This window comes from Polypterus senegalus, chromosome 11, assembly GCF_016835505.1.
Source record: "Polypterus senegalus isolate Bchr_013 chromosome 11, ASM1683550v1, whole genome shotgun sequence".
In the NCBI taxonomy this organism is placed as follows: Eukaryota; Metazoa; Chordata; class Cladistia; order Polypteriformes; family Polypteridae; genus Polypterus; species Polypterus senegalus.
In genome coordinates this window covers 167,659,643-167,677,979 of record NC_053164.1, presented here as the reverse complement: position 1 = coordinate 167,677,979, position 18,337 = coordinate 167,659,643, and the positions used below count along the sequence as shown (strand labels likewise).

The following is an 18,337-nucleotide window of genomic DNA, read 5'->3' as shown; positions in this document are numbered from 1 at the left end:
GGTGTACCATCCTCAAACCGACGGGTTAGTGGAGAGGTTTAATCAGACTCTCAAACAAATGCTGCGTAAGGAGGTCAGCGAGGATTGAAGGAACTGGGATCAGCTCCTCCTCCTCATCCTTTTTGCCTATCGGGAAGTCCCACAAGCCTCCATGGGGTTCTCCCCTTTTGAATTACTGTATGGGCGACAACCTCGGGACATATTAGATATTCTAAAAGAAGGATGGGAGGAAGAGGCTCTTCCCTCTACAAACATATTAGAGTATATCGCGCAGTTACGTGATAGATTTGGAAAGATTCGGCCTCTCCTTAAAAGTCACATGGAAGAGGCTCAAGCAGCACAGGCCCGTTACTACAACCGCGGCACGTCTCTTCGGGAGTTCCATCCGGGAGATCGGGTCATGGTCCTAGTGCCTACTTCCCACTCTAAGTTGCTTGCCCATTGGCAAGGCCCCTATGAAGTTAAGGAGAGGAAGGGACTGGTCGACTATTTGGTGAGTCAACCCAATCGTCGGCCGAAGGAGCGGGTTTATCATGTGAACCTGCTGAAACCGTGGAAGGACAGGGACCCCGATCCCTCCTCCGGCCTGCCCCGCTCACTCTTCGCTCACACACATAGCCTTAACTTCGGTACGGACTTAAGTCACAGACAACGGCAGGAGCTGGAAACAGTTATCCGGGCAGTTTGAGAGATAGTCAGTGAAAACCCCGGAAGGACCTCTCTGGTTGAGCACAACATTGTGACAGAGCCCGGGGTTATTGTCTGAGAACGCCCGTATCATCTTCCCGTGGCAAAAAGGGCTGAAGTGGAGCTTGAGATTAAGCGCATGCTGGAACTAGGTGTGATTGAGGAAAGTTATAGTCCCTGGTCCAGCCCCATTGTGCTCGTCGGTAAGCCTGACAGGAGTTGGAGGTTCTGCAATGATTTCCGTCGGCTTAATCAAGTCTCCCAATTTGATGTCTATCCAATGCCACGAGTGGACGACCTCCTCGAGAGGCTTGGACAGGCTCGATATTTGACCACACTGGACATGACAAAAGGGTACTGGCAGGTTCCTTTAACGGACTCCGCGAAGGAAAAACGCGTTTAGTACCCCTAGTGGACACTGGCAGTATCGTGTCCTTCCATTTGGGTTACACGGGGCTCCAGCAACCTTCCAGCGTCTGGTGGACAAAGTGCTCCGGCCTCATAACTCATACAGTGCTGCCTACCTGGATGACGTGGTCATCTATTCCAGCACATGGAGGGAACACCTACAGCATGTCCGAGCGGTATTGCGGACACTTGGTGAGGCCGGGCTCTGGATTAATCCCAAGAAATGCTTCTTTGGATTAAGCAAGGCCACATATTTAGGCTACCTGGTGGGTCGGGGTACCGTAAGGCCACAGTGCTCCAAAGTTGATGCCATTTTGAAATAGCCCCGTCTGTGAACCAAGCGGCAGGTTGAAGCCTTTCTCGGGTTAGCCAGGTACTACCGCCAGTTTGTACCCCGGTTCTCGGAGAAAGCGGCGCCCTTGACTGATTTAACAAAGAAGAGGGCCCCGAACATTGTGGTATGGACTGAGAAGACAGGCGCTGCATTTGATGACTTAAACCAGGCCCTTACGTCCGCACCTAACATTTCTTTGCCTTTCATCCTCCAGACGGACGCTTCGGACACAGGCCTGGGCGCTGTGCTGAGCCAAAGTGTCAATGGTGTGGAACACCCCATCATGTTCCTGAGCCGGAAACTGTTGGACCGGGAGACCAGATATGCAGCGGTGGAGAGGGAGGCTTTGGCAAATAAATGGGCGATTACTCAGCTTAGGTACTACCTGTTGGGCCGGGAATTCACCCTTGTCACGGACCATGCACCTCTACAGTGGATGGCCCTGCACAAGGAGTCGAATCCGCGGGTCACCCGGTGGTTTCTTGACCTACTGCCGTATAAGTTTTCGCTCGTTCATTGCCAAAGTGCTCTCCATGCCAACACCGATGCTCTTTCTCGGGTTCACGACTTGTCGGTTAGGGTCCCCAGACCCGTCGGGGGGGGTGCCTTGTCACACACGTGTGCATGGGAGGCAGCTAAAGGGCTTGAGTGAAGACAGTTCTGAGGCATGCCGGGATGTGGCAGAGTGCACTGACTCTTTCTCCCTTTCCTGTAGACCATCCCCGGGAGATTCCACCTGACTCTCTTGACATCACTTCCGGGACCGAGCCAATGGAAGTAGACCTTTCCAGCTCCGGCCCCTGTCACGTCCGGGTGTGATCCAATGATTAAAGACCACGTGCCCGATCCTTATGACCTCACTTCCTGCCTTCCCCTTTAAAAGCCTGCCCCTTTTCCCGTCTCCCTCAGTTCTGTATTGGACTCGGTTTTCAGCACAACAGTGCTACCATTTAAAAAAAGACGATTTGCAGCCAGGATACCACATTATACGGGTGGCTGCCCCAAACCTTGATATGTCTCATTGTGTTATTTGTGACACTGACTACAGTAATCCCTCGCTATATCGCCCTTCGACTTTCGTGACTTCACTCTACCGCAGATTTTATATGTAAACATAACTAAATATATAACACGGATTTTTCGCTGCTTCGTGGGTTCTGCGGACAATGGGTCTTTACTTCCTGTACATGCTTCCTCAGTTGGTTTGCCCAGTTGATTTCATACGAGGGACGCTATTGGCAGATGACTGAGAAGCTAACCAATCAGAGCACGCAGTTAAGTTCCTGTGTGCTGAATGCAGTTTTAACCAGGAAGTCTCGTCTCGCTCATTCAGCATCAATGTGTTTCGCTGTGTAAAGAGTTAACTTTTGTGCTCTTTTGTGTTTATCTTTGTGCATAGTCAAGCCCTTCATTATGGCTCCAAAACAATCTGCTCCTGCTACTGCTTCAGGGGCCATGCCCAAACGGCAACGGAAGATGTTAACGATTGCCGAAAAGGTAAACGTTTTGGATATGCTGAAGGAAGGGAAAAGCTACACCGCTGTAGGACGCCATTACGGCATCAATGAGGCTATGATTCTTTTTATTTAAAAAGTAGGAAAGGAATATAAGATCTACGGCCGCAGTGTCCTTTTAACCAGGGTGCAAAACAAGTTGTAAGTGGATGTAATAAGGCAGTAGTCTGGATGGAATCTGCTTTAGGGATTTGCATTGAAGACTGCCAGAAGAAGAACAACAGCTGTGCTACACAATCGCCTGAAGTGGCTCCTTTAGATGAGCTGTAACGCTCTCCTTTGTTGTGCAGTAAAATTAAATTCATTGTTATCAGACAAGTCATCATGTCATTGTTGGTAACCATAATTAATTTTCTACTTACAGTACTTAGTACATGTACGTACATTTAGTGTCACTGTACACACATTTACTGCATACTATTTTTCTTGCACTGTACACATTTATTGCTGGTGGCCTGTCTATCGTAATTATGAGACCTCAGTCTTTGACCTTTTTTAATTTCAAATAAAATGATGTAATTTGTTTTTCAGGTATAAGCAACTAAAAAGCTGTACATATGAACTGAGTAGCCTGAGAGACATCATTTGTACAATAAACCTTGAAATCAGTGGCTTTGCAATGAGTGAAAGTATATCAGGAATAGTAACGATTAGTATGTGGAAAGGGGAAAAGTAATCTACTCAATGAACTTGCAGCTACTGGCAACTATACTTGAAATCAAAAGATGAATAAAGAAATAATCACGTCATAAATTAATAAATAATAAACTGTAGTAAGAAGTATGGCAGTCCCAGAAGATTCACCAATCCAGCCCCATACATGCACAATCAGTAAGAGTTCCAGTGAGCGTGCTTGGCCATTAGAATTGACAGTCTCTAATGGATGCTGAGTTGCACTGGCAGATTGTGAGTAGGTGTTATTTTGCAGAAAGAATATCGATCCCATTTCATGCAGGATGATGACCCTGATGTAGATGGTGTTGGTCAATGTCCTGTCCACAAACAACATATGTGCAATGTACAGTAGGTATTAACAAGCTACACCAGGATGCTTACCATGGGACCCCCCCCAAGATGATAGTCTATGCCATTCCTCCTTCTAGTTAGCCTGTTCAAGGTGCCACAACAAGCATGTAAGATGGTAATAACGAATTCTAGGCTAACATAAGACTACTGCCCTGCTTCCACAAGATGACTGCAAATATTAATGGACACTGAGTGCGACAGCGACTCTGTAGCATGCCACTTATAGCTATTTGGTTTGCCACAGGCTCCCTTCAGATTCGTAGCATCTCTCCTATTCTCACTGTTGCCATGACTGATGCAAAGAGAAAACTTTCTATTTACCGCATATACCCACAGACAAGTTCTCCCATGGATAAGCTGAAACTTGATTTTACCGTATAATTTCTGGTATTTTATAATGTCGGTTGTATGAGTTAAATGAGGAAAACTCATGCTACTGGTCCAAGAGATTATGATGTCAACCTGAGAGAGTAACCATGGAACACACTGCCTTTGTTCTATATGTATTGTGCCTACGTGACCACACGGTAATACCTTAATTATTCCGAAGCGACGTTTGCACTGATTTGTATTTTTTGTATCTCATACACCTTAATCGTAAGAGCATTCCTTCTCTACGATGGAACGTTATATATATATAGTGTTGCATTTTTAAATGGGCATATAAGTCGGAGTCTGATTGATTTTTCAGGTTTCAAGACCCGACTTATACGAGATTTCCTTCCGTAGCATGACGTAGGACCATCCTGCTTCACAAAAGCTTATTAAATGTTCCTGCACAAAAACAAGTAATTGCATAAGCATTTCATAATGATGCCTAATGATGCATGAAGAATATTTCACAGCATGCAAGACTGCACGTAGTAGAAACACAATAAAGTGTTTTCATAGCACTATGAGCACCACCTATTGAAGGAAGTGGTGTCAACATTATTGCTCTCTATCACTAAAGAGGGTGGAGTTGGGATTTAGATCACAACTTCTCCTTCTGCCCTCTATTTTTACTGTATTATTATAGTATTTTACCTGGATTTCTTCCTTGTGGTCTTTTATCACTTTCATTAGTGTGTATACAATCAAACTATTTACAATGTACAATGAATCCCACAAAACAGAAGATACAACAAATCCCACAAAAACACAGTCCAAAGCAATGTTCTCTTAACTAGCTGCTTAATAATGAACTGTGGATGCTGTCCCAGTGCACAGCTATTCAGGAAGATCACTTTGTCCAAACAGAATAAATGATTGTATGGTGATGGTTGGCAAGGTTTGGAGGACCACATTCCAAAAAAGAGACCGAAAACATGACAAATCACACACAATCATGAAAAACAAAACTGCAATGCTTATGGGTGATGAATGACAGTTGTAATACAAAAATGGTGAATGGTAAACTGAAATGCTGCAAAAACCCTCTTTTAATTGCTGGTACGCCAGTTAAATATTACACAAAAACAGGCTCTTCCTAGCAGCTCCTGCACTTCCAGGTGTTACTGACACATGTTCTTAATATATAGACAGAATGCACCCGGAAAAATTCAACCCCTGTCAAAAGATCAACCTAGTAAATGATCTTATTCTTTCAGCCTTGAGTGCAGCACAAATACATTTATAAGCTTATGATCAAAAGTTTGAAATGACCTCATAAGTTAAAATATAATCCGTGAAAACACAATTTACACAGCAAATTTATGCATTAGGTGTTGTATTGTAGGCAATAAAATGAAAACACTTATTGCTGCCATCAACACAATGGTGAAGAAACAATTCTGTTTCAATAAGACACAGACATACTAAAATTTATGAAGGGAGGTTAGGCTGTGGACAAAGTTGCACAAATTTCTACATGCAGATAAAACTCTAACTTGGAAACAGACTTTAACAATGATAGCAGTTGGTAAACTGGTGAACCTTTATGCGGGCAGTAACACATTAATTTTGTAGCTAAATCTAATGGACAGTAAATGTAGAATTTTACTCAAGCACATTATCTTTATACAGTATAATAACGCTAGTAAGATGTCACTTAATATGGTACAGTAAATCTCTAAAACATTTGTGTTGTGACTCACTAGCTATGTGAACTGTTGCACATCAGTGAAAGAAAAACATTTATCAAAAGTGATATTGCATACTGAAGCATCAATTTTAAATAGTAAACTTTTGCATAACCCCCTAAGGTCTAAGCTATGTTTTTGTTTGTTGCAGTGTTTTTTGAAGTCTGTCTGTTTATTGCATGGTATTGGAATTTTACCCCAAAGGTTATATACAGTGGGTATAGAAAAGAATCGCCTCCTTCAAAATATTCCCATTTTTTTATGCTTTGCAGCCTTACATGAAAAACACACAAACCAGTATTTTTTCCAGCTTTACTTACTCAATGCAATCTTTAACATCCAAGTGAAAGATATCACAGCTACAGTTCAGAAGAATTTTCAAACATAAAAAACAAGAAATACTGAGATTAATAAAGGATCACCACCTCCTAAACTCAATCAGGTGTAAGTAACCACCATTTCCACTTCAGACCAAGGTTACTGGCTTCCACCTGTGATCAATTGTGATCAGTGAAGCATTAAAACAGCTGTTCCTGGAGCATTCCCTTGCTTGGTAGTGCAACTGACAGCAAACAACTGACTATGGGTGGCAAGCCACTTTCAAAAGATCTCAGGGATAGAGTTGTGGACAGACATAATGCAAGAGATGAATACAAAAAAATCTCAAAGGCTTTATCAATCCCAAGGAGCTCAGTAAAGTCCATAATAAAGAAGTGGAAAGTGTTTGATACTACTAGGACCTTCCCTGGATCTGGCCATCCCTCCAAACTGGATGGAAAAGCAAGGAGGAAACTGGTAAGAGAGGCTTACCAAGAGGCCAATGGCTACTTTGAAGGAGGTACAGGATTTAATGGCAAAGAGTGGCGATTGCGTGCATGTGACAACAATTTCACAGGCGCTCCACAACTGTGGCTTGTTCAGGAGGGTTGCAAAGAAAAAGCCACTTCTCAAGAAAGGCCACATTAAGGCTCGTTTGGGCTTTGCCAGAATGCACCTTGAAGATTGTGATGTGCAGTGAAAAATGGTCTTATGATCAGATGAGACCAAAATCAAACTATTTGGCCTCAATACCAAACGGTACACCTGGCAGACATCCAATGCAGCTCACCATCCAAAAACACACCATACCTACAGTAAAGCATGGAGGTGACAGCATCCTGTTGTAGGGGTGTTTCTCTGCCGCAAGGCCTTGAGCTCTCGGTGGAGTAGAAGGAAAAATGGTATGGGGCAAAATTCCATCAAATACTTGAGGAAAACTTGCTACCCTCTGCCAGAAAGTTGAAGATGGGCAGAATGTTCTTTCAACATGACAACCTGAAGACACAGCAAAATTGACCACACAGTGGCTGAAGGAGAAAATGTAAATGTTCTTGTGTGGCCCAGTCAGAGCTCAGACCTAAATCCCATTGAAAATCTGTGGAAAGATTTGAAGATAACAGTCCACCAATGCTCACCATCCAATCTGACTGAACTTAGAGCAGTTCTGTAAAGATGAGTGGGCAAATATTACTCAACCTAGATGTGCAAAGCTGATAGAGAAGTATCCCAACAGACTCAAGGCTGTCATTAAAGCAAACGGTGGTTCAATAAAATATTGACATTGGGGGGTGATCCTTTAATCATCTCAGTATGTCTTGGTTTTGATTTTTTTATAATTTTTCTGAACTGTAGCTGTGATATCTTTGAGTAAGTACAGCTGGGAAGAAATATTGTGTGTGTTTGTGTTTTCATTCAAGGCTGTAAAGCAAAAAAAAAAAAAAAAAAAGGGAATGATTCGAACAGGGCGATTCTTTTCTATACCCACTGTATATTGTTGTTTGGCAAAAGTTGCCCTTTACAAAAATGTCTAGTTTAGCTAAAAAAAAACTGGTATAAATACCCAAATATTAGATAAATTGTAGGAAAATAAAATTAAAAAATTGTGTTCACCGTGTTTTTCCATATCACTAAACATTTTTCACTTGAAAAACACAATTATATACATGTAAACATGCAAATAATTTTCTGATATAAGAAATACATTTCAAAGCTGCTCCTGTTCAGAATCAGGTAATTTGAACAATGCATTCCTTCCATTGCAAAGGAGTTTCCTGCCTGCAGTTTACACATTTCCTTCTCCCAGATGCGGCCTTTGCACTAGGACCAGTGATGGCAGAAACTCCAACACACACACATGGACAGAGTGTGCCCGAGTGGGAAGAAACTGCAGACACACACCAAATAACTGAGATGCTAAACCTTGTGTCTCATAGGTTCTGTGTCTCAAACTCTCTAAAATTTTGTTTTAGCAATGTCAATAAAATGTACAAACAATTGTAATACAGTAATTCACAATATGTGGTGGCTGCTAAATAAGTTCATCAGAAAGATCAACCACTCTCACATGTATAGTGGATTGAATTACTGGTTTGTAATATGGAATTGTCTTTTATAGCTCACTATCCATCATTATCCTTCACTCTTCTTTGCGCAGTGTCTCTTTAATAGCATTTATTTATAGTACAGAACTTATAAAAATGCAGATTTTTATGTGCGAGTAAATGCAACAGGCAAGGGTTAACATCAAAAATGTCACTGTGCCTGTTCAAGCAGCTGTCATAGAGAACACGAATCTATCCTAAAACAACTTCAGAAAATGATGAACAATGACAAGAAGGCATTCTTAAGCAGGCTATTATAGGAAGAGCAGGTGAGATCTTAATCAGTCACTATATATCTTGCAGCAACTGGGTGCTAAATCTTGTTCACACTCTGACCAGTGCACAATTGGTTCCACATTTGGGTGAAGCATGTTTGACTTTTGATGCATTATGTTGGCTGTTCACGGCTTAAAAAAGATTGTGTCTATGTTTGGTTGTGATAAACTTGCCTTTTGGGACTTCTGACCTACAGAAACTGTACAAAAAGCTCAGTGCTCTGAAGCTCAACCCAGACGGATGGACGAGGTTTCTGCCGCTGGTTGCTCAGAATGCCTTCCACATTGTTAGATTTGATGACTGCCACTTTTCTTGGGCTTCCCCTCCAAGACTAGGCGTTATCAAGATCTTCATCCGAGTTATGATTTGCAGTGTAAGCCTGCATTAAACAAAGCCAAGTTATATCTCCTATGTGATTTCTTACTTAACTGTAGTGATACGGCAGTAACACGCTGCAATCACAAAGTCATTCCCAGGTAGCAAGTGGCCCTGGCTGGGTACAGCAAAACAAAATATTTTAGGTAGGTACTTATCTTAAACTAGATGAAAACCCTCCTGAAAAGGTCATTAATTAATTCAACGCCGATCTACCTAGCTGCACAAAACTGTCATCATCCTCATTCCAACCAAAATAGGACTTCTTGTCTAGTGGTAAGTGCTTTTGGCCACTATTTCAGTACTGATGTGCACCAGAACTTTAGTAATATCTTCATGTAAATGAATGATGATCCTTTGACTCCGAAGTAATTCATGACGTTTTCCTGATGACATGTTTACTCTGCAGTAATCCTGGCCCTTTTCCAGATAGCTAAAACATGCAGACGAAACAGAAGATGAGGCGGAATTATACACATGCTGATTTTACCTGACAACTCTGTGACTGGTAGTACCTCTTACTTACGTTCATATATCTTTGCCTCTGACTGGTCTAAGAAATCACTTTAGGGCTTGACTGGTTCTCTAAAATGTCATTCTTACAATTTTCTTTTTTTTTTTTAAAGCAGTAAACCCATATATGAAACTATTACATAACTAGAGACCAAAATATTTCAAAATACTCTGAGAGGAGTAGGTTGTGTACATGTCACCGTGTGCAGAGATGCATGTCTCAAGACTTTTCCCCGACTTTGCAGTGATGTCACAGATTGCTCTACGGCGATTGAGCGAAAGTGAGCGAAAAATATTCTAAAACATTATTTTGCCAATTATTTTAACATCAACAGGTATTTTCAGCTGTGAATATCAATTATAAAAAAAAAAAATCTTGGGACGAGACTTTGTTTCCGGCGACAAGACATGATAATTTGAAGAGAGACAGAGAAACACTTTCACGTCCTGCGAAGACGGTCAAATCATATCATACTTACAACCTTTGAAAGCAAGTCCCGTGAGACGGTGACTTTTGCAAGTCACGCCCTACTTACAACCATTTTCAAATAAGACCACAGTCATCTGACTTCTCAGTTGTTGGAATGCTTTTGGCAGACACACTTACTGTGCTCTCAGCTCTTAAAAATTACATAAGTTCTAGATGACACATCAACGACTAAGTGAAGAAGAAAGAGCAGCGTGTTGAAAAGAGACCCAAAAGCGTTGGAGAGAAAAGAAAGCAAAAAAGAAAGCTCGTGGCCAGAAAAAGACAAAGTAGAATGTTGTAAAGATTTCTAAAACGTTGGTGTGATACACATGCACAGCAGGTTAGAAATAAAGGAAGTAGGAAAATTCAAGTGTCTCAAAAAAATGACAGTAAAGATTGCATTAGCACAAACAAATGGAAAATATTACTCAGTAAAATAACGGAACAGTGAAAAAAATCGAATAGTTTTTGAGGGTGTCTGGGGAAGGAGAGAGACAAGACAGTGAGACAAAAGGACAGCTGCTGTACAGGCTTTTAAATGTTCGGAGCACTGCAAGAGAAGCAGATCATGAGGCACGGCAGCAAGCCAGCAGCTGATCGAGCAAAGAGGAGGTTAAAAAGAAAAAAAATGTATTTGTTTTCCATTGTATCATCGTTTAAGAGGGGTTTAGGAGGAGTGAGCCCCCTAGTAAAACTAAGGAAAAATGCACATAATTAAATAAATAACCCTGCTAATGTGTGTGTTTTAATTATTTTTCAGACACTAGGTACTTTTTTCAAGCTACCAATAAACCTGTAGCTCAGCAGAGATGCGGGCAACTAATTAACTGTAAAAATGCTTATTTCACTTAATTTTCAAACAATCTTTTCTTCAAACTGTACTGATTAGCCAATATTTTACTGCTCAGGTACAGTGCATCCGGAAAGTATTAACAGCACATCACTTTTTCCACATTTTGTTATGTTACAGCCTTATTTCAAAATGGATTAAATTCATTTTTTTCCTCAGAATTCTACACACAACACCCCATAATGACAATGTGAAAAAAGTTTACTTGAGATTTTTGCAAATTTATTAAAAATAAAAAAATTGAGAAAGCACATGTACATAGGTATTCACAGCCTTTGCCATGAAGCTCAAAATTGAGCTCAGGTGCATCCTGTTTCCCCTGATCATCCTCGAGATGTTTCTGCAGCTTAATTGGAGTCCACCTGTGGTAAATTCAGTTGACTGGACATGATTTGGAAAGGCACACACCTGTCTACTGTATATAAGGTCCCACAGTTGACAGTTCCTGTCAGAGCACAAAGCAAGCATGAAGTCAAAGTAATTGTCTGTAGACCACTGAGACAGGATTGTCTCGAGGCACAAATCTGGGGAAGGTTACAGAAAAACTTCTGCTGCCTTGAAGGTCACAATGAACACAGTGGCCTCCATCATCCGTAAGTGGAAGAAGTTCGAAACCACCAGGACTCTTCCTAGAGCTGGCCGGCCATCTAAACTGAGCGATCAGGGTAGTAGGGCCTTAGTCAGGGAGGTGACCAAGAACCCGATGGTCACTCTGTCAGAGCTCCAGAGGTCCTCTGTGGAGAGAGGAGAACCTTCCAGAAGGACAACCATCTCTGCAGCAATCCACCAATCAGGCCTGTATGGTAGAGTGGCCAGATGGAAGCCACTCCTTAGTAAAAGGCACATGGGAGCCCGCCTGGAGTTTGCCAAATGGCACCTGAAGGACTCTCAGACCATAAGAAACAAAATTCTCTGGTCTGATTACACAAAGATTGAACTCTTTGGTGTGAATGCCAGGCGTCACGTTTGGAGGAAACCAGGCACCGCTCATCACCAGGCCAATACCAACCCTACAGTGAAGCATGGTGGTGGCAGCATCATGCTGTGGGGATGTTTTTCAGCGGCAGGAACTGGGAGACTAGTCAGGATAAAGGGAAAGATGACTGCAGCAATGTACAGAGACATCCTGGATGAAAACCTGCTCCAGAGCGCTTTTGACCTCAGACTGGGGTGACGGTTCATCTTTCAGCAGGACAACAACCCTAAGCACACAGCCAAGATATCAAAGGAGTGGCCTCAGGACAACTCTATGAATGTCCTTGAGTGGCCCAGCCGGAGCCCAGACTTAAATCCGATTGAACATCTCTGGAGAGATCTTAAAATGGCTGTGCACTGACGATTCCCATCCAACCTGATGGAGCTTGAGAGGTGCTGCAAAGAGGAATGGGCGAAACTGGCCAAAGATAGGTGTGCCAAGCTTGTGGCATCATATTCAAAAAGACTTGAGGCTGTAATTGCTGCCAAAGGTGCATCAACAAAGTATTGAGCAAAGGCTGTGAATACTTATGTACATGTGATTTCAATTTTTTTATTTTTAATAAATTTGCAAAAACCTCAAGTAAACTTTTTTCACGTTGTCATTATGGGGTGTTGTGTGTAGAATTCTTAGGAGAAAAATGAATTTAATCAATTTTGGAATAAGGCTGTAACATAACAAAATGTGGAAAAAGTGATGCGCTGTGAATACTTTCCAGATGCACTGTATGTAGATCTAGCAAATCTCTTAGTGTACAAAAAATGATTTTATTTTCAAAAAGTACTTCTCCTGTGCGGAGTGACAGATGAATTGTTTTCAAACAAAACACAGACACTTTGTCCATAAGGTAAAGGTTTTGTTGATCAGCACATTTTGACTTTTGAATTGTGACGCTAGACCATGTATGCAGTCAGGAATTTGGCTTTAGTGTGTGCTGCTGTGTAACTTATTGTACACATAGGTTGGGCTCAGCCACAATAACAGGTAACATGACATCAATTATGAACAGACTGAAACTCTGTAAGGAATAATCTGTTTGTGCTTATGCTGCTTTGAGTGCAGTACTGTACATTGTACTCTGTTTAAATATTCAGATTACTTATAATTTATTGTAACCTGTAAGGAAACCTTTCGTTTTTGCCATTGTGATCTGGTTCTTTTTGCTTTTAAGACAGCAATATGCTGTCAGAAGTGGGAAAACATTTTCATTTTGCTGGGCATGGGAATGGGTTACTGAAGACATTTTTTGTAGTTTAGGCTTCTTTAACAAATTTATTTACATTTGCTTATAAAATGGATTAAAGGGAGGAATCATACTCAGCGCACTTCAAGTAAACAAAATATCCATCCATTATCCAACCCGCTATATCCTAACTACAAGGTCACAGGGGTCTGATGGAGCCAATCCCAGCCAACACAGGGTGCAAGGCAGGAAACAAACCCCAGGCAAGGTGCCAGCCCACCACAAGTAAACAAAATATTCTATAGTAAATAACTATACATCCTTTGAAAATAAATCTTGCACTTTTGCTAATTAAGAAGTACTTTGGGTGTGAAAACATTTTTAAATAGTTGTTCAAAAATTGAATTATATCACCACAATCCTATTCAGCTACATTTAAACAGACCAAGTAATGCAAAAAATAGGTGTGGACACATTCAGAATTCTTACATATTAAGTGATAACATTTCAGACTGAAATGCTGTAAGTAACAGATAAAATTAACTAAAAAGAATTTAGTTCAGGTAATAAAGGTTTTAAACCTCCTTTAATGACACAGTTTCATCACTAACCTGACACATGCAGTACTTGAATTGCATCTTAATTACTCAAGAAGTCTGTTAAAAATGGCAACTGTATTTTCAGAGTTGGCAACCCCCAAAAGCTAATACATGGTTGTGAAGCCAGGCAACCAATTTTAAAACTTAATGTTGGGCCCTGAATGTGAAAGTAAACTGTTTGTTCTTTCATCTGAAAAACATACTGAAGAGAAAACATTGGTTTAAAATATACATTGAAATACTATTATTTTGTATGGAGATTCCCATATGACACCCACTGCACAGTACAACACACCCAAAAAGAACACCCCTGCCTTTTACTAGAGGGATATAGCAATGATATAAAATGAAAACACCTTTATCTAAATGCTGAAAAAATTCCAATTTTAGCAGAAAAATGTTTGTTATTAAAGAAAGACTACAAATGTACCATTCAAAAATGGCAAATCTTCTGGAAAAAGGCTGTCACACTTTTCTATACAAAAACAAATTATACTGCGACTAATTCATGGACATACATTTTTTCTAATATGTTTTCTGATATATGTACAGTCCTACATGATTCAATATACAGGAACACTGCTAGCCTTAAAGTAAACAGATTAAGCAAGTTTTACCACTTTTGTTTCACATTTTCTGGTGCCCCACTGACTGTCATTGTAAGTCACCAGGGAAAGCATTGTTGTTTCCTATAAATTATGCAAATGTCTATGGGGAATTGAGATTTGATTTTGAAAAAATAATTATGACTATAACAATATCAAATGTATTCTTTAAAAACATCAGATAGATCAGAATAATGTTGCACAAACTGAAGAAAAACTGTACAATAAACAACAGTGTTCACATCTTTACAATTTGTGACTATTTAGCTAGTTGTCTCATTAAGGTTAAAGATTTACTTTTATTCAATTATTCAAAATCTACTAATAATTGCTAAGGGCTAATTAATTATAATTGAAACAAAACCCATTAACTGGATGTGTTTTAAAACAAAAGCAATTCATACCAACTTCCCTGGAAAGGAAGGAAATCTTGTTGCAAGTTAGAAATTAGTTGATTGTAACTCAGCATTGGGGAGAATGGCTGTAAAATTTCTACACAATGTTAGAATGCATTTTTACAAAATACTAAAAAGGGTTTAGTTTTCAATATGGGAGAAATGTATTGGAGACTATATTTAGTAGATAAAGGTGTCATCACAGCTACTATTAAGGAAAGATTACATTTTGGCAAAGAATTTTCTTTTCATCCTGCCAATAAAAGTTTTTATGGATCAGTTTCCCTTCAGAAAGTTTCAGTTGGCTGGTCAGTTAACCACCAATTATAGATTATACACTGGGGGTATAGTGGTTTAACTTTTTTTGCTCAACTGCATGGCACCTCTATTTTGTGAATAGAGATTTAAATATACCATGTATTTTTTTTCATCTCTGAAATACATACTTAAAAAACAAAAGAAATTTCATTAGAAATTTCACAAAAAATCTATTTTTATTATTTTGGATTCCAATTACAAGGTAATAGAAACAAGATGTAATAATATTTGTCTTTTCTCTTTGGTCAAAAGACAAAATTAAAAAATTATTGGCAGTTCTTATGTTTCAAGAAAACACAAACCCTTCAAAGTATCAGTGAAGCCATGCAAACCAGTTGACAAAAAGATTATAAGCAGCCATAACTATAAAACACATTTTAACAAACATTCTGCATCCTTATATTCAGATTCTGAAGCAATGGATATTTTACTTCAGAAAACTGAAAGAAAAAAAAAAAATCGAAATTCCTTGCATTAAAAAACTACATACTGACATGCAACTAGTTTGTTTAAAACAACTACTATTTCTAGCTAATTCAATCATTATGGAAAATATAAAAGTAAATGCATTTTCTGAGTTGAGCAAGAAAAAAATGTAAATATACATATTACTACTGACAAAAAATAGTAACTTTAGCATTTACTGGAATGTAACAGTTTTTGTCAGTTTAAAGACACATCCAAACTAAAGAGCTGGTAAGACTGATGACTTGAAATTAACATATCCAGACACTAAGAAAAGTTACATGTCACTATGACTTGAAAACAAAATAAAGCCGGAATAGAAATTAGCTGTATTAAACTCTACAGTATATGCAGTATTAAATATAAATGCTATTTTTGAGTGAATGTGTGTATAAACATTATGTATATAAAATATAAATATATACATATTATGTACATTCATACACACAAACACATAGATATATACATAGATACAAATGTTTACAAGCACACACACATTTTACAACACAAAAAGCATGCGGATGGTCTTAATAGAAGTGCAGATTCTACTCTAAAGTTTCAGAACAGCATCAGAAAGTTAATGTATTACAATAAGCATACAAGTAGTCAACTATATATTTTAGTAATTTACAGAGTTGTAGTAAGGCAAGAACCAGCAATTCTGAATAGGATGGAAGCTCACTGGGACAATTTGGAATAGCAACAAAATGAATGCCTATGGAATATGGGAGAAAACGGGAATGCCCATAGAGACAAGGTGAGAATGTAGAAAACTCCACAATGTCAATAGTCAGGCTGGGATGTAATCCTGTTTCTAAGAATTGCTGAGGCCGAAGTGCTAACAACTGCCTCACCATGTCAGATAATAGCGGATTACTTATTTTTTAAATATGTGTGACGATTTTGACCTCCAAAAACCCCTTTTTAATTAATAAAAAATCTCTTTTGTTTTGACCACCACAGTTAATCTGTTTTCCTTTACAGACATTTTCTGAAAATGTTTATAGCAATTTAGGAACTAAATATCAATGGCTATTTACAATTTTTGAATTTACTTTTACTAAGTAAATGTTTTAGGTGCCAAAAACAAATTTAGATTTAACTATGAGCAAGTTATGAAAAGGTAGAAAGAAGCTAGTGAATTGAAACAAAAAAAAAATAAAGCAATGCAATAAAGGACAGAACTGAAAAAGCATGAATAGATTAAATCACGTTTTCAGTCGCATTTTCTTACTGTTCTGAATATTTAGAGAATTGGTCAAACCATGTAGTTTTAAACAACAGATTCCAATTAATATGAAAGACAAAAAATGGATAAGGTGGGGTTAGGGTACCAACATTAACAACATGATGACAGTGAAGGAAAGACAAGGAAAGCGTTACACACAAAGAGCCAAGCAGGGCGTACTCAGAAATCGCGTCCTTCTGCCACCAAATTTGAAGGTCAGTCTTTCAGAGACACAGTTGAACTTTGTGCAGCCTGTGGCACCAAAAAATAAACCAAAAAAAAAAAAAAAAAATACAAGGGAAAAACATAATGGGGGGTGGAGAGAAAAAGAGAAGAGAGAGACACATACAAACAATAAGAATGATTCAACTGTACAGCCCACAAGAGGAAGAGCACAGGAACATCTAGTGACAAGACTGCAGTATACGGAGACACAACTTAAACATTGAGTTTAAGGTTTGGATTACATGTCAGAATCCCTTATTCTATTAATGGCTGGTTCAGTCATTTTTTCCAGTTTTACTTTGAGAAATTGAGGGTGGCCCTTTTAATAAAAATAAACCCTCATAATATAAATTCTATATACAGGGTTCGGACACTTCAGTATATTTCAAATTCCAGGAGTTTTTAATGAGTTTTCCAGTACCAACTGGCATAAACATCCAGGACTACGTCCACAGCAAAATCACATAAATCTAATAAAAAAAGCATATGAACTCAAACACATGGCATATTTTAAATTGTTGACTGATTACAAAAACTGATCTTGAAGCTCACACCAACTACCTAAAGTAATAGCTCAATTATGCACTATTTGTGCATTTATAGGCAGGGCCAATACATTTTAAAACCAGATACTGTATAGTGTTTTCTGGACAATGAACGTGCAATTTTACATGTGATATGCAAAGAGCCAGCTTGCACCAATATTTTGGTGTGTGCAAGCAAAAGATACAAAGATTTGGGTGCCATTTATAAAGGCAAAAGTTTAAAGTGTACATAAAACATAAGAAACTTTATTAAGTTGGAGTGCTAGTGAATTGATGCCTATTAGGCTAATAAATGACAATAAAAATAATTTTAACATATTTCAGGTCATAAATTGTTGCAAATGAAAAGTATGAGGTATACCTTGGGAAGTGTATTTACCCACACTGTATGACTCTATGATCTCACTACCAAGAAATATTTCCTGAATAAGGTTACCCACATCTTTGCTATGTCTTGTCTGAATAATGCTTTGTTCATCACATTTAACTCCTAGAGGATTTCAGACATTTACTTTGCAGTTACATATGAAGACAAAGAATGCGATATAGTAAAAGTATCACTAGCCACACTAATTACTACAGCTGTTACTATCGCTACTGTCCACTAATCCACTGCCACTTGAACTGCTTGTTGGTGCATCAATCAGATGTAATAAAAGGTCCAAAAAATTAACAGTTATTAGTGGTTTCTTGCTCTACTTTTATATGACTTTTCAAAGCAGACTCCCCCATATTCCCAAAGTCAACATTAAAACATGTTTTTTCTAATGTCTTGTTGAAGCCAATCTTTGTTTTAAGCATTTTCCAACCATATCAAGTTAAATATTCACTTTCCTGGCATTCTGACCTCTCAATAAATCGCAGTG

At 39.1% G+C, this 18,337-nt stretch overlaps 1 protein-coding gene across 6 annotated transcripts in view; it reads right to left on the bottom strand.

Annotated features, from left to right (window-relative positions):
* The window catches only part of LOC120539703 (serine/threonine-protein kinase WNK1-like), a 332,709-nt gene that overhangs the window by 11,148 nt on the left and 303,224 nt on the right, over nucleotides 1-18,337 (bottom strand). For 2 of the 6 annotated variants that reach the window (XM_039770078.1, XM_039770083.1), the window contains one exon: nucleotides 16,861-16,953. The exons of 2 other annotated variants lie outside the window; for them this stretch is intronic. In XM_039770078.1, the coding sequence (XP_039626012.1) occupies nucleotides 16,861-16,953 (93 nt within the window). The remainder of the gene's footprint in view (nucleotides 1-16,860; nucleotides 16,954-18,337) is intronic. 2 more of the 6 variants (XM_039770079.1, XM_039770080.1) reach the window with 1 other exon arrangement.